At 36.7% G+C, this 23,294-nt stretch overlaps 1 protein-coding gene across 1 annotated transcript; it reads right to left on the bottom strand.

The window, feature by feature from the left end:
- Positions 1–298: 298 nt before the first annotated feature.
- Positions 299–1,471, bottom strand: LOC144442932 (somatostatin receptor type 2-like). The gene has a single exon (XM_078132305.1). The coding sequence runs from the start codon at positions 1,469–1,471 to the stop codon at positions 299–301; it is 1,173 nt and encodes a 390-aa protein (XP_077988431.1).
- Between the last annotated feature and the right edge of the window lie 21,823 nt (positions 1,472–23,294).

Here is a 23,294-nt window from a genome sequence, read left to right as displayed (position 1 = left end):
GTAAATATATTATTCAGAAATGCAGTGAAGAATCATTTTAAGCAGACTATAATTAGAGATATACTTTTTGTACATTCTGATGTAATTATATATATATATATATATATATATATATATATATATATATATATATATATATATATATATATATATATATATATATATAAATGGAGGCGTCTGTCTTTCCTGTTTGAATTACGTATTATTAGTAAAACAGCAAATGATATTCAGATGCACTTGAGTAGTCATTTCGCGTCTTCCGTACACCCTCCATATAACGACCCCTGTTTACGATACCTTAATGTCTACTTGTGGTTTCTTCTTCGCATTTCTGATCGTTTTGAAATTGAAAATCACTGCTATCAACCCTTCCGGGCAGTATGCGTGTAATAGATACACCGGTGGTGGAGAATCTTGTACTACAAGTGGAGTTTATACTGTTTCTGCTTTCGTGTTGTAACCTTAGGTGCTTACCGAGTATTCTGAACAGCTTTGACTTTGCCATGTTGTTTCGGAAGTTTGTTCCCATAAACGAGTAAATGATAGGGTTCAAACAACTGTTGGAATAGCTGAGACATATTGATATGGAGTAAATGCTGACGACAAGCATGCTAGGCGAATGGTAGTCAAGTGACAATGTAATATTCAGGACGTAAAAAGGCAACCAACAAACCACAAACGCAATGACTATCACGATTACCATAACGGCAACGCGACGTGATTCCTGTCGTATTTTGGCCGCTCGTAACCGATGGTCTGGTCGATGAACTTGACAGAGATGGGTGAAAGCTTTGATGTAACAGACTGCGATAACAAGGAGCGGAAATGTAAATCCTAAATTGAACGTAAATAAAATGAAGACGGTGTCACCTTCATAGTCCGGCCATATTATGGTGCAAATGTTTGTTGAGTTAGACACGGTATACTCCTGCGAGAAGAGCCACAGGGGCAAGCTTGCTAAGAGCGATGCGCACCAAATGGACACATTTACCAGGCGAGCTTTGTTAATTGTCCGAAATGCTCGGAACTTTATCGGGTATACAATTGCTAAGTGTCTATCGACGCTCATCGCAGTCAAAATGAAGATCCCCGTGAATTGGTTCATACCGTCGAAGCCCGTTATAAGTTTGCACATGGCATTACCGAATATCCACTCCTTCTTGGCTAAACTGTGAGCTTGAAATGGTAAAGTACACATGAAGAGAAAATCAGCAATGGCCAAGTTCAGGATAAAGACGTTTGGAATTGATCTTTTGGACGAGTGACGTATCAAAACATATATGACAAGAAAATTGCCAATAAGACCAATAACACAAATACAACTGTACAACGCTGGTATTATTTTGAAGAAGAAAGCATCACCAATCCCCTGTATTTCTGTAGCGTTGTAATGTTGTTCCGCAACAGTGTTGACCACATCATGCTCATCCATACCATCGGAAGTTGTTGACAACAGCTGCATAGATTGCATACTACACCGACGTCGATTAGTTATCACTGGTATAATGTCCTCTATATGTGTACTTTTTACCCGTTGATGTTAGAGATTTCTGCAGTCACAATTGCTGTGTTCAAGACAGACTATTTGCGTTCGACTGTGTCATTCAGAGACTGTAAACAGATGAGAGTTATTCAGAACTATTTACCCTATAGCAAACGTGGTCACGCATGACGTCGCTGTGCATATGATTATAAACAGGCGCAGCCGCTAGTGAAGTCAGACTGTATGCTTACACATAACTTTTTGCGATTGTTCCGATGGTCCAAACCAATGATTGTACTCCCTTTGGGAAAGTGGTAAATCTGGGAATTTTCGTGCCCGTCAGCACATGCAACAGTTATAGTAAATATTCTCACACTGACCAATTTAGTGTAACACAGATGTATATAGCCGCTGAGTCGATACTCTTGGACGCGCTTATCCTAATGGAACAGTCGATCAGAAATGAATTATGTTGATGAGTGGAGCCTAAATATCGACCTTAAATGACACGGACGATGCATACCTACTCTATATAATATAAGTTATTCATCGCGAGCGTTCACCTGCCTGTTTGTTGTACATGTATTTGTCCCTCAACGGGTACAATATCTTATCGACTGCTGGTTGATTATATTCCCCAAATAACAATTTCAGTCTGTGCCTACTATTGACTTATGTATTGTATGACATGAATTACAGCTAAAATGATGTTGACTTGGTGTTTCACTCATTGGATATTACGTTTTTGATACAAAGATAGACATATTTCAATTCTAGACTATCAATAACAGAAACACAATAAACACTGCAGCATTCTTTGCCCAATCACACTGAACACTGATAAGCATTGCTATTCTTTCAAAGTGCAGTAAAAACAGGCTTCTTAGACTAGACCAATGAAAACATTACATACGTCATGGACTTGATATTTCTAATGGCTGGAATTGTTTATTTCTTAACTGATAATCAACATGTCAACTTGACTATTTCTACATCCCCACTGTGCATGGCGCCTAGGCAATTGTATCTTTTGCATTAGAGGTAGTCTAAGGTTGTGTGTAATAAATGTCATGTTGCAAGAGTGAAACACTAAGCCTGCATCATTTTAGCTAATACTGCTGGCAACTGTTAACTAAATGTGTCGTATTTGATATGTTTCTCAGCGTTTATTCAGCCATCAGAACTCGTACAGTAAGAAGAGATCCAAAGAGAGACGATACCTGACCACGGAAAAGAAGCGGTGCCACTATAATAAACGAGACATTCTAAAGATAAGGCGTACCATCTGGTATACCAGTACCATATCCGATGATTTATTAATGATATATTCTTTGCATCCAGCTGTACCGAATCCATTAAAATCAAGACCTAAACACTATTAAGGTTAAATGTACAAAACCCATTGTTTTGTTCAATAATATCCAAATTAGATCAATGGTTCGAGGCTGTAATCCCATAAATGGACACCCTATGTCTGAATTACTAATTCTGGATTAATTTCCAGCAGTAAAACCATATCTTTAATATTCTTTGTAATCCACCAAACTTGATGGGGTTATCTTTGTAAACCACGTAATTTTCTTTAAAGGTTGTCACGTTCACATCCTTGAATATGTCTTTTCTCTTGTATAAAATGATACGCACATCCGTCTTATGAATAAACGGAGTGTTTTTTTTTTCTATACCGCCTTCTAGGTAATTAGCTCGCCCTTGAAAACGATATAAAGGAATACGTGGCTGCCCATGTTGATTGTGTTGTCGGCTCAGACTTGACTGTCTCTCTTTCTGCCTAATTTTTTTTTATCTGTTATCAAAGTTAGGTTAAAACATTCTTTATTTAAGAAACGCTGTATAGACGTTGTCAAGCCTTGAGATGACATTACAATAAGCCTGTCAAGTGAATTTATGCAATCAACCAACTCTGTAGTTAGAACTAACAGTTTCATATGGGGTTTGAAAAACCTTATACTATCAGTACTGTATTATTAATGATTCCAGCCTTGTTAGTACTTTGAGTATGTATATATCTATGAAAATTATGCAACGTTTGTATATGTAACCCTCTTATCCTGCCCACAGACTCGCCGAAAGGAAGATATTTCTAATCAATGTTTATTATTTCATTACGACGGTGCTCGAAGGTTGCATATTATTTTACCTTCCTAACTGCCACATCCTACCTAACGTGACATTTAGGAGAATACATTTTCCATTAAAATTATGTTGTGAACGATAATTCCATAATGGCATTTAGGAAATTATGGATTTGCCACTCCTGCCAAAATATTACCTGTAACACACAGACAATATGTCTTTTCATTGAATCCTTCAATGTTCATTATTTTATGATGACTTTGTCTTCATTTATTACCCTAGCGACATTATCATTAGTTCTCGCCCCTTCCCTATATTTTAGGATCAATTTCCTTGAAATTCAAAAATCTTCGAATATCTCCAAGTTTTGCCTTGCGAAAGCTGTTTCTTTGCCTTTTTGATACAATAAACGAAATTTAGGTTTCGCATCTTGTTTGCAAAGGAACTGACTATCTTGTATTGTTCTATAATATCAGAAGGCCATATTGAATGCTACAATGGCTTATTTTGACAACATTTTGTACGGTCTCCCATGATTTTGCTCTCGATTGCAACAACATTTGACAACGGGTTTGGGTTTAATTAGTCCTCTTCATCTATGTTAAGCTCAGTTTGTATATTATATCAATCAATCAATCAATCAATCAATCAATCAATCAATCAATCAATAACAATTCATACCATCCCAGACTTCTACACCATGGTTTTGTTCGATGCCGCTGAAAGAGTCATTGCATTGCTTGTTTTAACACACGTGTTTTATTTGGTTCTTTACATTATCCAGATTTGATGCTAGTGTTCTGTTCAGTGGTACAAAATGCCGCTGATGTCTTGCTCTTGAATTCTGTTGAAAACAGTAGACTCTTATTAGCTGAACGAACGGGACGCATTGCTGTTCAGAGTAGGTAACGGAATGATGTAGCTGTAGCCTGGCCATTAAGAGCTTGGGATATAAGAAGGAGATTATTTTGTGTTTTGTGGTGAAACAAATGTACAGGCAACCAGTGTAAAGTTTGATGAAAGCAAGATGTAAATGGTAGTGGTTCGGGCACACCAATTAGAGTAAGTGGTTTGCACGCACAGCTCATCTTACATTCATAAACTGATTTATCAACACAGCATAGAACATCCATGATATCAATCATAAAATATTAGACAAAATGACTCCATTTATGACATTTACAGAGTACATTAAAAACATACTAACACACCACGTTAATAATTTATCAGTGAACGTATTGAACCAGTCATAATTGTATTAAAATATCACAGAGGATAGCCTCGCAGGGTCTTCTTAATATCTAGCCTATATTAATGAAATCTTAACATATGTTTTGTACTTATGGTTGTAATGAAGTCATAAATCCAAAATCCAAAGCAGTTATCATTTTAAATTAGTAGTTATTTATGTCAATAAAATTCAAAAATAAAAATGTACTAATAACCCAGTTCAATCCTTGCAGTATTAGCTCTTCATCATTTGTCCTTTCTAATATTAAATCTCTTAATAGAAAACAGCTTTAAATCTGTGGTCCGTACATAGCTAGTATATCGAGAACATGTTAAGATTATAATGCCCGAGGGCGAATGTCCACCACTAGATGATTAAGTTCATATGCCTGAACCTTTCCTATAAATTACTATGAATAACCACCGTGTAGTGCAAAAACACTCCACTCTCCTTTAGTTACAGACAATGTATCATCCACAGTCTCTGTTGGTAACATATACGCACCGGTAACACTAGTACTACATCGATGGTTACAAAATCAGTCTGAGTGTAGGTTATGCAATTAATTTTGTCACAGGGCTACACTTAGTAATCCTGTTCGTGTATTGTATAATGTTCGGTGTCCCTTTTAACTCGTTCAATTGAGTTCTTTTTCGGTGTCTCACTTTTACAGATATTTGAGTGTTGAGCGTAATCATTTTACATACACCACGTTGTCGAGTTTAATGCACCATCGCTCATTGTTACTGATTAAACCAGCCATTCAAAATTATTGATGAAATTCTTAGTATGACGCTCGAACACGTTTTCTATAGAATTGCAAGCGAGCTTAACCAAGTGACATTTCAATCCTTGTATTCGATATAATTACGAGATTTGCAACCATTATCGTGCTTGTGATGGGGCTTATGCATTATGTATACATCGAAGCGTGATTTAATTATATCATCAATTTTTCTGAGTCTCTGTTGCGATCAAACAGGGACAATATCTGTAGTTACAATACGAAGAATATAGCAATAATAATCCTGTAATATTGTGCTACTATCGTGTACAATGGAATCGTCATACATCACTTTTACAAAATATGTCATGTTGAGTTTATAATCTTCAAAAATAAAATACAAGTCATGTTCTATATCCTGTACTACATCGAAATGTTAAAAGGCCATGGGATAAAAAGCAATGAGTTGTATGCAATAAGCTATTGACCTTTTCTAACCTTTTCCAGCATTTTTACCGAAATGGTATTTGCCTTTGCAATGTTAGAGGAAGATTAGTTGTATTTGCTTGAAATAGATGATAAAACACTTATTTAACAGTTGCTACACAGTTGATACGAAAAGACTGAGTATAACTCAACATACGTTTCCAAGACTACCAAATTAGGTGATTCAGAAATGGTATAATTGGCGACATTGCGCTGAGAAGATGTGAGGATATGACGCGGTAGACAAGCGTGTTTATGGAGTGATGCAATTCATCATATCTAGCGATCACATTAGAACCCCAAATTAATATAGGCGGTAGACGTTCACTTAAGGACATGATTGTCAAAAGGTGTCAGTGACGTCCACCTGGTAACCTTAACATAAATCATTTTCACAACTGTAAAGTGAACCATTAACCCGTGTTAAATTTCTCAAGTGTATGAAGTATTGCGTATCTTCTTTCAAAAGTTGTAGTTTGCCCGCCGGTTTGTCAATATTGTTAGTCTTGAATTTCAACACCAAACATTGGGAAATATTTAGAATACATATGCTAAACAAGAATGTAGTTGTACAAGGTTAACGCGTTTTTGTGAATATTGTGTTCATACTTCCAAGATTCACACTTAAATTGTTTATTACCATGGCAATTGACTGGATTGCCAAGGTTATAACGGATCAATATGTTTCATTTACTCGACGACGTAGCTTTTGATTTTGATTTTGTTTACCTTTTCAGAGCTGTAACCTTCAAATGCCATCTTCGATGTTACAATTTAAGCTGAAAGTATCGCCATCAGTGGCTTACTCTTGGGATTTCTAAGGTCGACATATACATGTTATCGCGGTAAATACAGATCGAATCTGATTCAATAGATGTGTCAATCAAAGTCCATGTCAAAGCAGAATTGATGATGGTCGAACACTCTGATTCTCATCGACGTGTCTGTTTACATCTAAAGCTGGATTTTCAATTTCTCGCAAAAGCTAAGGGCATATGTCATTAGAGTCATCACTTTGAGTTTGATTCGCTATGTTTCCCATCTGTTTATCACATCATACATCATATTGAGCCATCATGTTGAATTGAATGGACAATCTATCTTGGATAAACCTAATGGCATGAGATTATAAACTTTTTATGACAAACTAATTGAATCATTAAACTTTCAGTAACGTTTTCAATATTAATCCTTAATGTGAAGATGAAGTCTTTGTGGATATATATCCCAGTGTTCATCAAAGCGAAAGAAAATGTTGTCAGCATATTTGTTGCCAACGTTCGTTATAAAAATGTTGAATGCAAAGATTGGCGGCAGTTTAGTGATGGGGAAATTTGTTGACATCAAATATAGAATCGAATATATATAAGCTTATATCTGTGTGTATACGTTTTATGTATGTCTACATCTTTGACTGACTGACTGACTGACTGACTGACTGACTTTATGTATGTATGTATGTATGTATGTATGTATGTACGTACGTACGTACGTACGTGTGTATGTATGTATGTATGTACGTACGTACGTGTGTATGTATGTATGTATGTATGTATGTATGTATGTATGTATGTATGTATGTATGTACGTCTGTCTGTCTGTCTGTCTGTCTGTCTGTCTGTCTGTCTGTCTGTCTGTCTGTCCAAACACCACATTGGTGCTTTATAACTCTCCGTCAGTGGATAATTCGTCACCTGGTGGAAATAAGTTATTATAATACGAAATTAGTCATTACGTCTTTAAAGAAGAATGTCAGGTGTTACACTGAAAAAATGGTTCCCAGTTCGTTCTACCCTTAGACACTTAAAGGTCATTTGTATGAGCTTTTGTCTCTATACAGATGATTATAAAAAATCGTGTTCTTCTTTTTTCGCTCATTCGAAATTGATGAAAAGGAGTTTTTTTTTATATCATATGACTTCGTGTTCAACGCTCTTTCTGAACATGGCGTAAACGTCACGTAAAGAAAAACTGTTAGATTGGATATCACTTTTGTCACCTTGTCAACTTATCTGTCAACTACAGCGTATTGAAAGGAATTTGTTGTCAATAGTGAGCTGACGTCAAAGTAAAAAATAACGAGATTTTTAGATTCAACATCTGCAGTGTAAGGAAATCCTCTTGGATTGCTTATCCACGTCAAATACACTCCTCAATTATCCAGCTGCAGACACGAAAACATGTCCGAAAACATGTTGGGCTGAATATCAAAACTGATAAAATCAAATTCCTATTTATTCGTGTAAATGAATGAATGAATGAATGAATGAATGAATGAATGAATGAGTGAGTGAGTGAATGAATGAATGAATGAATGAAATTTACGTACGTACGTACGTACGTACTTATGTATGTATGTATGTATGTATGTATGTATGTATGTATGTATGTATAGCGTGGTATGAAGTCATAGTATGACGTCATCGCTGCGTAATTGCGTCATTAAAGCTGAAAGACGTGGGGTCGTCGGGAAGTTGTAAATGTTACATGTGAGTGAAGTCTTAAAAGATTGATAGGTCATGTCTTCTAAATTGTTTTGACCTCATAGTATGGAAGTGAGATGGCATGGGGAAGGAGATTTCGGAACAGTATATGCTCTCTGACCCTATTTCATGACCCTTTAATCAGTTGAATTAGTCGGCACAGAAGATAAGTTGGCATGGGGAAAGGGAATTTTGAAACTGTGCAGGACTTTTTGCAGGCTGACTTTGTCGACATGTCAAAGTTTGGAAGTTTTTGTCGCCCTGACTTGAAGTTTAGATAGACTCACCTGGCGATTTGGAAAGCGACATTTTGTGTATGCATTTAAGAAAGTCTCAAACGTCTTTTAATTAGATATATGCCTAATGCTTATTTCGTTACACGGCTGTATGGGGAAAACGCGAATACAAAAGGATTACACATAAGTTAACCCCTTGACTCCTCAGTGTGTAGGGGTTTGCAAATAATCTGTTAATTGAGAGCATTGACTTTAAAATCGATAAGCTACTGTCAGTCAATGTGAGCTCTTATTCCCAAATCTGTTCACAACACAGTCTGGAAATTGATAGTCTTTGCGAAAAGAGAATCCAAAAGAGGACTCTGGAAATGATGCCACTAGGAATTAACCCACATCTTTCTATTTAAACCAGTCAATACCAACCAATAGCATGTATCCCTGCCATGCACGAGTATGTGTCACTCTGTGTCCACAGGACTCCCCTGAAAGTTAGTTTAAGCGCGCATTCGTGCCTGCTAGAAGTAGTTACTGTATTTCTGCTTTAAATTTGTAAGAAGGCGTATCGTGAGATCGGTTAGTCGTCTAAAGACAGGGTGAACAGGACTAGTATGTATACGTGCACATTGACTCCACCAAGATCTGAATTCGTCTCCACATTTTTAACCTTATTTGCATTCAGGTTTGGCACACTCACGTCTATATATGTTTCCACAAAATGTAAATCTTTCAAATTCATATTTTCAATGGAGGATATCTACCGAATAACCTTTGCTTGAGGCCATGACCTTGCCTCTGTAAGAGTTGAAACTTAGCTTCTACTTTAATGGGTGTCGGATTACGTCACTTGCATACGAATTCTGATATCTGACTCTTGCATCAACATCCTATACCGACTTCACTCGTGTCATTGTTGAGTGTAGTTTTTTATGTAATTCTAGCATTACCATGGAATATCTTCAAACAATGCCATAATGCCCTAATATATCATTTATCCGGGTAAAGGGGTGTAATAATGTACTAATGGTAGAATGATTCCATTGAGAATCTAGTATATGTAAGCAATAAATGCACACCCACTTTATTCAGTCCATGATCCATTGTTCCATGTTAATCCAAATAGAAATTCCCAACCCATGAATATCGGCCTGTGATTAGATGTGCCGATGACAAGTAAGCTGAAGTTAGAACATACCTACGTAATGGCGTAAGAAGAAGCACACAATACAGTGGTACAGTATGCTATTGCGCACCGACAGTCATAACCCGGCGATTATTTACTTCGCTATGAAGAGGCCGTTCGTCTCAGGTGCGTCTGCCACCGAGTTATTGAACCTGCAAATATTAACGGCCGGTACTTTATTTTTTGACGTAGTTAGATACGATATCGTAAAGGAAATAGCTCGCATTTCAGCTCCCAAATTATCTATTTAATCAAAAGAAATGACCAGTGTTCCAAACCAAGGTCGCTGTAAACTAATATTTGATCCAGAAGTTAAACCGATTTAATGAGCACTTTTAGAAAGGTTTCGCTTGCTTACAAGACTGGCGAACAACAACATGTGGACAACTAGATGATAATATTACAGGCGCCAGGCACATCTGACACCTGAAGCGCGGGCAAATGCATAAAGAAGATCCCAGAAAGCCGATTGCCATGGGTTCGGAAATTGGACTTCTTCTAGGGGTTGAGTAGTCTGTTCATGAAATTCGTACATGATTAATTCTCAATCTACGGATAATATAAATGTCAAACGACCTGCTGGTAATAGGTATTCTCATTTCCGAGATCTGAAATACCGAGGACTTTTATGCGCTTGTACTTATTGAGTTAAGGTCATAGGTCCATAATTTCGGTATAGTGCCTTGTTTTATATTTCCTTGTCTAGTATTTATATACGTGTGTTATTGTATGTTGTTTATTATATACGCCAATTTGCTATTTAAAAAAACAAACTGCACTGACTTCATTTCTATAGCATGTAACATTGGCGGCCATTTAGGGTAATTGCCAAAACTGAAGGACATTCACCTCGTTTATGCTTCGGCTTTAAAATGTTCGTGTAGCTAATTTGATCTTGTTCTTTTGAATTCTAATACACATGTATCTTCATTGTCTCCACATGTTGAATTGGTGGCCATTTAGGCAATTATCAAAATAAACGACAGATTTTAAACTTTGAGTACCAAGACCACTCACGATTTTCCGAAAATCATAAATGTAATGAGATCAGTAAGAGCGAGCGTTTGTTAACTTTACGTTGTACATTATAACAGGTTATAAAATACGCCAATTACCATATATTTTGAATAACCACAATCGAGTTCAAAATATTACAATGGCACGTATACTCGGAAGCAATGAAAAGTGGTATTCTTTCAATATATATATATATAAATACTCATCGAAATTCATGCGCAGATAGATAGAGAGATAATGCATGATACGTGGATTAGTATTGTTGGATAGTTTACCTGAAAATTCGAGAGCCGATTTAGTATGTGTACGTGTATGTGTTCGTTGAATTGGCTTGTACGCGAGATTTCGCCGTAGCTTTCAGATGCTATTGAGCGATGTATCAAGGAGACTGAACACGAGGATTCATGTTGAGATAGACACAATAAAGATAAAAGACAGACATCCCTTGGAATCCGTTACTATTTACGGCCATCATTAAAATCCTTTTTGGTTTTTTTCGAAATAAAAAAGTGACAAAAAAGGTATAATGAACGTTTTTGCTTTAAAGTATGGGCCATTTTTTAAGATATTAAAGACACTTGCATTAATATTCCATTTTTATGTTCGCTCAGAACACAAAGCAATAACACATTTACATGTATCAAATAAAAATATCTTGCCACACATTGTTTGCTGGTTCGAACTTTTGATTCCCTTCATCAGGAAGACATCCTCCTCACAAACAGAAAGAAACAATCTAAAATCATACTGATCATATAGTGATTATGTCCTGAGAAAGCAACTGTCTCATGAAGCTTTCCTCAATTATTAAACTAGTTGTCTTGCCATTTCTTGCCCTAATATGTGGATAATGTTGTCCCGCCTATTTTAGACAGAGAGCATATCCGATATGAATTATATTTCCGTGCAAAAACAAAAATAAGGAAACAAGCAAAACTTACGGGGGGAGGGGGGGGGGGGCTGAGGAGAAAATATTTTGGTCCACTTTTTTTTACAGACCCCTCTCGTTCTCAAAGAATTTTCGTAGCTCCCCAAAAGGCTACACTGATATTTATTTGTGCAGTTATACGGTATTCCCCTCCCACCTCCCATATTCTGGAAATGTGCAATTTTACGATACACTACATTACAATAACAGTGGCAATCAACTTCAGCATCCATAGATAAGATATTTATACATAAGATATTTCTTTACAAATAGACTCGGATTTGCAAGGAGATGTCTCACATTGGGTTGTAATCTGTACTTGGAGATACTTAGCCAGCAGGGTCCCCCCCCCCCCACCTCCATCAATTTTGATATGGGGCAGGAACAACATTCCTATGATCGCTAGTGGGGGGGGGGGTATGGGAAGGGATGGTTGACTCCCATGGTGAGCTCTATTTTGAAAATAAGGCCAAATAAAATAATAGTGTGTTTCCGATAACACGACCCTAAACATTTTGAATATAAAAAATTAAACTGGTTACAATTTACTCCTGTGATCGGAAACAAAATTTTGTTAAAATTTGCCTGACATGCAGAAGGCCATATGAGGCATGCAATTTAAAACCATAACATTATTGAAAGCCATGGAGTACTAGAATATTGTCTTTGATACCCAGTACATTATAAATTATGATTATATATATTCTCGACATTTTTAACTCATTATTGGAAAGAATGAAACTCAAGTTATGGCTTAGGACCTCCTAGTTTCTTGGATTGCGTCTATTACACTCTGCAACTAATATTGCTTTGTACACTGTTCTCTCCAGTGGGCCGTTCTTATATATATGGCCCCATTTTTTCCTGAGCGCCCCCCCCCCCATTGCAAATTCTGTTTGTTCCCTAAACGTGAATGTTGAAATATTGGGAGAAAATTGTAGCAAATTATTTGGCGGGAAATGGGTGTGGATCATTTCTAGATATACCCGAAAACATTATTGAGACAATGCTCTGCCCATATCCTTGTGGTGTGTCGGTAAACTCAAAGAAAGCATTTGCACGCCATTCTGATGAAAAGGGGAAAAGCAAATAAGGTCAAAAGGGAAAAACAGAAGTAAATTGAAGACATGTGCTTTATTCATTCTGATAATGTCAGAGAAAGTGTGATCAAGCAAAATCAGCACAACAGGGTATTTTCATTCAATAGATATGATTGTTTGATCATCTCAGTGAACACTAAAACGAATACAAATGATATATGTTGTTAAAATTATAACCGCAGTTTTTGTAAATTTACCTTTTCTTGAAAACTTTGGAAGGGTTTTAATTATGGCCGCGAATAGCTACGGATTCTTACACAGGTGTCTGCTCTGTTATCATTAACACAATACATGGCAGACACTGTGTAAGGAATGTTGTGTGTTATAAATCATTGTGTCTACAGAGCAGACACTGTGTAAGGGATGTTTGTGTGTTATCTTTATTGTGTCTACAGAGCAGAAACTCTGTAAGGGATTTTTGTGTGTCATCTTTATTATTGTGTTTATCTGAACATGAAACCTTGTGATCAGTCTCACTGATCTTGATGCAATGTTTAACAGCATTTGCAAGCTAAGACGAAAGCTGCTGTAAAAAATACATAAAGTTCTTTAAGTGGCCATCTGTTATCTTTATTGTGTTTACAGAGCAGAAACTCTGTAAGGGATGTTTGTGTGTTATCTTTATTGTGTCTATCTCAACATGAAACCTTGCGATCAGTCTCACCTATCTTGATACGTTGTTTAATAGCATTTGCACTCTATATTGATACTAGTTACTAAGCATGGCGCAGTGACCACAACAACAGCGATATATGTTGTTTCGTTCTCATTTGAGCATGCGCTTTGGACTATCTTTCCCCTTTTCACCATCGTAAATAAGAAATAGCGACAGTTTTATTGTCTGTTTATTTTATAATTTTTTTTAACGTCGGTGCCCAACTATAAGATCAAAGAGAATCCCGCTTAACTGTGATATGGCTCAGTAAATGACATCCGTTTTAGTACTTCCATATTCAATTGTCTGTCTAAAATAAAGACACCTTTGAGACTTACGTGTTGCTTTTAGTTCCTTTATTTTGATAATCTTCAAGGTTGACGAGATTCAGTATTACATCCTGCAGTGGGTCGTTAAAAAAAAAACTCTTTCGGCAAAGCATAACTAACGGCACATAGAAACACCATATGAGCTGAAGATAAAGACTTCGCCTTCCTGTTCATTTAATGGGATTCTCCTGCTGTAATTTGTCCTGTCTTTCTTGTATCGGAAATGAGGAAACAATACGGTACTTTTTTCAGGCAATCTAAATAATGACGAGGGCATGCAGAGCTAGTTTATAAGATCTTGCTGATCTGAGCACCAACTCTAGCAGTTCCAAAATAGATAGAATCACCGTTCTAATGATAGGGAAAATCGATGTCCAATGATGTTGCATTGACGTAGTGATCACTTGTCAAGACGCCATCACAAAATCTCTCTTTCTAAACCTCCTTAGCTGAACGTTATGCACTGTTTAGTATGATGTACAGGACGAATTAACATTTTATTAAGCTTCTACCCTGAATGAAGAATCGATAGAGGAATAAGCGTTGCTTTAGCAGTATCAATGATACCTCATTGTGAGTACGGACCTTGACGCAAACGCCGGTACATTAATTGCCTCCTCAGAAGTGAGGAGAATACAAAAATACTCGTCTTTTCCTCTTATTTAATTAAAACGTGTCTTGACAATGTAACATGTGACCCTTTTCATACTATCTAATATTCTAATGAACCGCCAGCGAGATACAGATAGCTTTCTTGAGAAGAAAGTATCCATCGAGAGATATTCACCCATCAAGGGTTTGTGTTTAGCAAGAATAGTTACTGTAATTTCAAACTGGGTAATAACGATAAAAGGAATAACTACGTATTGAACACGGAATGACAAATTACACCGTGAAAACGCCACTTTAAAAAAAATGAATAAATAATTAATTGAAGAAATATATCTAGGTTTCTATGGTAACCATTTCAGATAAGTGTTTTTTGTTTGTTCGTAAGGCTTTGTTGCAAATGTCATACTCATTCCACTGACATTTTATCTTTCAGTTGTGTATCAACAGTTTCTTTAACCCGAGGACAAAAACATTCAATGATATTTTGTTTTTCAATTTCTCATTATCTCAAATTCAAAATGTTCTCTGAAACGTAGAACACGATTACAGATTCCCTGTGACGCCAATTTTCTATATTTTCAGAATAGATTGCTCCTGGTCATTCTAACTATCTCCAAGAAAACTATTGTAAAAAGGGTAAATGGCATAGTCTGTCGATTTTTTGCCCTTAAGGGTTCTTAAAGAATTATTCCTTTTTGGGGATCAGTGTTCTAATCATGTTCATAGATTCCTAGCAGTACAGTGTACATGAGACGTGGATGTTCTCGTCTAATTGTACAGGAGAAGGTATATTGATACTCTCTATTTCACTTCCACATGGATTCACTCAAAGCTTGAATCGGGATTACAATTTTTTGACCTTTGACTTATGCAGATTTATATTGAATATGTTTAGAGTCTCTGTTTCCATTGCTGTACCAATGTTGACGATTTATTTTACAAAATACAAATGTACGTGTGTGTGTGTGTGGGGGGGGGGGTGTTGTTCTTTTTCCCACCTATTTTTCTTGTACAATTGATATATTTTACAATACCCAACAGTGATATACTATTGTACAATTGATAGAGCTTACAATACCCAACAGTGATATACAATTGTGTAATTGACAGAGACGTGATTAAAGTCAGTAAACTAAGCTATACATTCAGTGACAGCAATGCTCAAGTGGCACAAACTGAGATTATAAACTTTTTACTCAAGTGGAAATACTTTTTTTTTTTAAATCGATTAATGTCGATGCATGCCTTCCATGTCATTACAAATTGTGTTCTAGCATTTTTAAAACTTCTGATTGTATAGTCTGATGCCTGTACATTTTTACATATAGTAAATTACGCCATTTGATTGTTTGTGAGCTATATCCTAATACCAGATGTAAGTTTAGTTAATTGCAAGTGATGGTTAAGCATACATCAATAAGTAGAATACTTTAACTTTGAATAAATTTTAATGTGCAGATAAGAATCACATTGCAAAAACCTATGAACTAAGCTTGTGCTCCTTACACTAACTTCTTTTCACATATGACTCCAGCTAAACCTCCCCCACACCTTATATTGTTTTACTAAACAATCTTAACCAGTACCGTGCCCTATCAAGGTATATTAGTAGAGTATCATTCCTAATAGCCTGGATCCATGCGGATGAGAATTTTAAGTTTTGGTTTTCCCAAATCTCCATCCGCATGGATAGCAAGCTACATTCTCAATAAAGAACGCTATGTATTATGAGAAGTTGATGAAGCTAATCAAGCTGCCAGTCTTAATGATGTACGGGATATGACCAATATAAGGTCATTTCCTTAGTAAAGGAAATTCATTCTAGTTGTCGACCCGGCAGGTGATATTCCAACATAATGGGAAATGCTATTTATCATTTACACTCCGATGCTTTTTTTGTAGTACTTTGCATTTATATAACGCCGATGATCATTAAGCGTATATGTGGATAATGAATTGCGAGTGCCACTCTTGTTGTATCCATTTACATCATTTATAAGATATGCACCTGTCAAGACACTTTCTCCAGCGATATGTAAACTTGTAGCGTCAAGAAGGATGAACTAAATGGTATTAATTTTCTTTAAATTTCATTCGATCAAATTGATTTTTTATAAAACATGTTGCCTTATACTATAATTAATAATACTTATTACAAGATTGCGTCGTAACTAACCCTGTCCGTTGAATTAATACTCCAATGCTATTAAATCAAATGTACTTTTGAAATTGATAGATTATATCTTTCTTAAGGCAAGTTACCATTGAAATGTGACCAAGCAAATGAAAAAAATCTAAGCATTCATTATAATTGACAGGGTAAGAATATTTGTATGTCAAAGTTCCCAAAGGTGGAATTTACGCAGATGAGTGAATAAAATATTAAAAACACGCCATGGCGTCTAGCAAAACATGCTGGTAGCGTGATTAATCGATAAGAAATACGAACATTCTCATTCGATCAGTATAATTCAGTGTACAGAATTTATTGATAAAGCGCCAGGGTTTTTCAATCAACGGTATCTTGTTGAATAAATGTCAAATTTGTATTGAAGATGTATTGAAGACAGTCAAATTTGAACACTACATTCTTGGTTTCCTCGACAAACTAAAAGGAGTTTGATTAGATTCAACAAGATGGTAATCCCACGCGATGTATGTGTGTCGTTCAGAAATAAGCAGTGTGAGTAATAAGCGAGGTACCTTGTATTATAAAAGTATGGTACACATTAGCGTTGCTGACAGCAAAGGAAATAATGATAAGTTATCCTAAATTCGTATCACTGGTCCTTGATTCACAGTTTGGTCACGTTGTTACAATCTAGTTCTCTGACTGCTTATAGAAAGGGGTTTCCATTATCATAATTACAGAATACTCGTTTAGTTGTCTTGATGTGACGGGGGGGGGAGGGGGTAATCTGCCATTGGAAGGTTGCTATGTGTATTCCCGAACCGATCGTTAGGGTTACCATTTTAATAAGTATAAAAGAAGTGTGGTTCTTCCGATTTTTTTTTCGGAAGGTGTTCACATTTAACTTTCATTACCTGTTCTTTTCTATCAAGTTTCATACAATAGGAACGTATATAGAATTTCCATTCGTAGAAATTCGAGACCACTATAGTGGTCTGAGTAGAAACTAATCTAAACCACTCTCGAGCAGAAACTAATTAAGTAGCTTAAAAGAGGCATTGGTTTCACCGTATTAAAGTTTGATTGATTACCCGACTTGTCAGTAAATAAAAACACTTGCCGTGTTCACGTTGGCGTTGAAAAAAAAACCACTGTTAACCTCTACATAGGGTGATGTCAGGAAGGTTTGGTGTCAGTGTAAACTTCAACGCTAACGCATCCTAAAACCCTTCCGAAATGATGTTAATTTTAGGACTGGTTGTCTCCCGGTCACGATCTTTATATTAATATTCTGCGTGTGAGCGATCCAGATAATATTTTACGTTTTGTATATATTGATGCGAAACTGTCAACCTCGATCTTATCAGAGCTAGCGCCTGGAACAAGTTGCCTGCGTTTTGACGGAGCTACCACATACGTGTACTCACACACAAAATGAACATTGCCAAGTAGGAAAGACTACAGAATTAATATATGGTGTATCTTTATTCTTAGATTATATTATTATCGTACAGTGTAAACTGTTTCGTAAATGTGATATAATGTAATGTAATGTTCTTTGTTGTTCTGTTCTTTGACAAAATGTAAACTAAAAGTGGCTTTGGTCATATTTTGGTTAATGTTTGGTTAATTTAGCATGCACAAATGTTTTGAAGTTCTTTTCTGTGATGTCACCAATGTACCATGATGCATTGTAATTTCACGTAATGCAATATAAGAAAACCTGTACAAAGTTTGTTGTACTATTGTTCTGTGATGCTATCCAATGTGATGTCATATTATGTCATGTTGTGTCGTGTCTTGTAATATTCTTTGTCATGAAAGGGTACAAAAAATGTGTACTTTGATAAGATTTGATGTATCCCCTCAATGTCCAAGATGCGATGGGATGACCATGATGCAGCGCGTACTTTGAATTGATTTGAGAGACTCTCGAGATCTCCAAAGTCTATTTTAATATACTGTGATGCGATGTAATACATTGCGATGTCATATGGAGCGATCAGACTGATTGTGGGTCATTCTGATGCGATGTAATGTACTGCGATTGATTCCATTTGATTTACTGTGATGCAATGCAATGTCATGTGACAATGTTACATGTATTTACTTTAATATGTGGTGTCTTTTTCTGCAATGCATTGCACCGTACTGTGATGTGACTGTGATGTGATGTGATGTGATGTGATGTGATGTGATGTGATATCAATATTTAGGTACCAAAAATAATTGTGATCATCTATGAAGGAGATGTGTGCAACTTAGTCTTGTGTTGTAATGAAAGATCACGTGATGAATTCATATCCATGATAATTCTGCTCAAAATGGTTTGAATAGATAAACACTTCTAGTAGAAACATGATATTACAAAAAAAAATTAAAAGTCATCTATGATTCGTACTAGTTCAAATGTTATCATTAGAGTCACGTTCCTGTCTTGTGGGAGTTTTCAATACTGGGTCAGCAAAACTCGAGCTCACACTAAATCTTACTGACTTTTCAATTTAGATGTAGTTGGCGGCTATTTATTCACTATATTAGCATTACTTCTGTGCTTTGCTTGGATAGTGTCCTCTGTTCAGTATATGTCCACGTTTTGGTCTTGGTCAACGGCCCTCGGAAGGTGGCGCTCACTCTCGGTACAACAAGTCGAAAATGAACGACAATTAACGAAGGAAATGGCGGTAAATACAAAAAATGTACCCGTATTCTGCACAGTAGATGTCAACCATTGAACTTTGCAGAAGCAGGAATAGATTGAGTAAAACGGTGTCGAAATATTGAATTTGTTTCATTAAAACTTAACGTTGTCAAGTTGTCGAAATATTGAATATGGGATTTAAAATATATCACAGGCAATCAGTGGTAATGCGAATTTAGCCTGGCTATTCGACTACAGTTGGCAGTGTAGAGATTGGCTTTGTGGTTACATTGGATAACCCTCTGCAGCTGCTATGGCGTGCTCCGGCTTCTTTGGTGTCTTCGTCCAAAACGTCTAGTTCCGGAAATGACGGAGGTGACTTGAAATAATCTCTGGAGTCAATGGTTCGAGCGTGAAAATCACTTCGTGCACTAGAATACGACCAGGGCTCGTTAAATTGGACGCCTAAACCGATCGAATGGTTGACGCTCACGTCGTGACTGACAGCGTTGGTTTTGACGAAGGGTTTCTTCTTATACAAGCAGCAAATACACAAGCCGGTGACGATGATGATGAGGGGCGGTAGGACGAGACCCACCCATGAATTAGGATGCTCAACACCAGATGGATCTAAGGATATATCACAAAGACACAAATATGTTTCAAAAGCAACATCCTTTGCCGCGCACCTTCTCTAATCCCCCACAGGCTCTTAGTACGCATACGCATATTCATAGCACGGACACCTTTACATTATCATGCATCAGTGAGTAAGGGTGGTATTCCCGTTAAATCGTTCAGAAGACTGGTGGTCTGAGAACGTACAGAGGCCAATCACCAAATGGATTGTTAACACGTTGTTTTTATTGTCAATTGTAAGTTCTAAATACAACAGACAAAATATATAATTTTTTGAAATTATCTAGCGTTGAACAGTGTTAATATATAATAGTATGTGCTTTTACCGGCATATTTGATCACGTGACCTCAAAAAAAGGCTACACGTTTGGAAAATCACAAGTTCACCGTCTGCTGCGTGTGTGAACATTTCATTTTGACTTGCATATCTTTATTTGACTGTGTGTAGTTTAGTCTCAAAATTTTGTAACAGCTTTCACATATATTCCATACGATATCAAATATTTCAGTAGTCTAGAGGTCACAGGTCATTCCTCTAAAAGTTCCCTGGGTGAAATTTACAGAGACTCCAAGACACGTTTCACTCACTGGGGCGATGACAAAGTTGTGAAGTTTTGAACATTTGGTGGATCAAATATGCAAATAGACTCACAGATTATACATATTCACAAATTTCAAAACTTAAACAGTTCAAAAAAATATTTGTTCTTGCCCCTGTTTCTTACATGAATTATTTAATATTACTTATTAGTTCAAACATAACTATACTGTACATATACATATACATGTATTACCTAGCTACCACACTGGTTACAGAACATGCCATGTAAATGCTTGGCTGTTTCACAATCAGTGCTTCACTTATATTGCACTGTGGGGCAAAAGTGAACTTGAAGGTTTCGTAATGGCAATCTTCATAGATAGTTTATAAAAGGAGTTTACTAAATTGTTCAACTCGACAGTATGAACTTGTCAGAAGGGATTAATACACTTTCTAGTTTGGACTCTACATGTTATTGACACTACAAATCACCACAGTTTCTATTATACACCAGGTATGACCACCTGCAGTTCTTTAACATACCGGTGACTTTTCTATACATGCAATATTAATGCCCCTATACCAAGGTTACGGGCCCATTTTTATGTGACATGGGTAACTTTTGTAAAACTTACATTTACGTTAGCTTTTCGAAGCTTGGAAATATTACCTCAAAGGCTATGAATAACCTAAACATTGCCTTAATAGAAGCAAATAGCTCCAGAGCTGCCAGGGGAACCCCACAAGGACTCCCTCATCCCCAGAGGTCACCAACAACCTTTTTACTGTCATAATGGTATTAAACTTTTCTTAAATATTTTCACCCTATTCTAATTTGAGGTGATATTTTCTTTTAAAGATAAGAAATGTTTGCCAAGATAGTCTAAAATTGCCTTAAACTCCAAATCTCCCCTACCAATGATACTACCATTAGATGTGCTGACCTTTACTACATGTATATGATGATGCCATTTAACTTGTTCACCCTATATAAGTTATAAAGAATAGTTTCTGATATTTGATGGTGATGTCTTGTAAAGCATGGATTAAGTTATTGCTTGAAAGGGTCTGAATAGCCTAAATATTGGCTTTAAGAGTAAAAATCCTCCAGGGCTTCTAGAGGGAGACCCCTCGGATCCCCCACATGAGGTGGACATATCCCAGTCTCAAGCTCTTCCCATCTTACTGTCCATATGCTATCAAGGTATATTTCAAAAGTATTTCAACCATATGTAGTTGCTTTTTACATGTTGGTGCTGTCTTGTAAAGCTTGGAAATTATTGTCTGAAAGTCTCAAAATTGACTTTTCGGAGTAAAAACCTCCAGGGCTTCTAGGGGGATACCCCCAAGGATCCCCTTAAGAGATGTACATATTCCATTCTCAAGTTTTCTCCCTACCTTTCACTGTCAAGATGCTATTAAACTCCTTTTGGAATATATTTACCCTGTGTAGTCAATGATTATAATTATGATAGTGCTAACCTGGGATCTTATAAAGTAGATGCAAGACAGTCAAGCAGTCCACACTGAGTCACAATCAAAAAATACCTGTATGTGAATATTATATATATGGGGGGGGGGGGTGTCATCATGTTTTAGAATTAAGTGATGGGGGGTCAGTGACTTTTTGTCGGCCCGATTTAAGAATCCACCGCTCCCCCCCCCCAGGCTGGAGAAAATGACCGGTCCCTAAGAAATACTACTTGCCCCTATGTTGAAAGCTAATACATATAACATAGTGCAAAACAAGCTGACCAAGGTAAGAGCAAATGTTGTATTTTGAGGTTTTATTGCGACTTTAAAAGTAGGGAAGTATCCCAAGGCATAGTCGTAAAAGTTTAAAATATACTGGAGGCTAATAAAATGTTTGCTCACCACATTCACTTTCGTCACTCATGTCCCCGCAGTCATTCTTCCTGTCACAGAGCTGATAGTGATGGATGCATTCATAGTTACCACACCGCCACCCTTGTGATTGATTGCAAGCTACAATGAAATAGAACGTGGTGCTGTCGATTTCATGTAAACGCTACAAAACACAACACAGCACTACACAACACAACACAACACAACACAACACGACACGACACGATACGACACTGCACGGCACGACTTGCAAGAGAACGCAACAATTTGTTTACAATTAAACAGCAGGGAGTGAAAGATTACACCTGTGCTCAATAGAGAAACTGGCTGTTAGTAGGTAGTTTTAGCACAGCTTGAGACAGGCTTAGAGCTACAATCGATCGAATTTCGTTGTATGAATGTTATAAATGAGTGTAGCACATAGAGAAAGTGTTTTACCCCAGTGTTACTCATTGTACCAATCCCCCAATCATGCACTCTCTTACCAATATATGGTTCTCCTGCTGTTGTTCCTCCATCACTATGATTTCCACCGTCTGAAATTTAGGAAATAACAACATAGACTTTATTTTTCTAAACTGAACATAGTGTACTTTACCATTTTTGCTTGCAGTGTTAGGGGTTTGAGAAGGGGTGGACGCAATTTGTCATGGATTCTAACTACCCAGGTTTGAGTTCTTCCAAATATCAAGTGATAGTTTAGTATGCTTCAGTAAGTAGAATACTCCAGATACTTTTTAGTATTCCTCAAAAGTTACTCAACCAAAACGTACAAACTCAGCCTGTGTCCCTTTAATGTTCCTCTGTCATTGAACCACTACGACTGTGGATAGTTTAAGAAGAAGCTGGAATGTTTGTAGGTAAGATGATGTCCGCCCTCAACTACCATCACCATGCATATACCCACACAATAGTCGC

The sequence above is a fragment of the Glandiceps talaboti genome, chromosome 12, assembly GCF_964340395.1.
Source record: "Glandiceps talaboti chromosome 12, keGlaTala1.1, whole genome shotgun sequence".
Classification (NCBI taxonomy): domain Eukaryota; kingdom Metazoa; phylum Hemichordata; class Enteropneusta; family Spengelidae; genus Glandiceps; species Glandiceps talaboti.
Note: the sequence above shows the minus strand (reverse complement) of the source record. Positions and strands in the feature narration are given on the sequence as shown.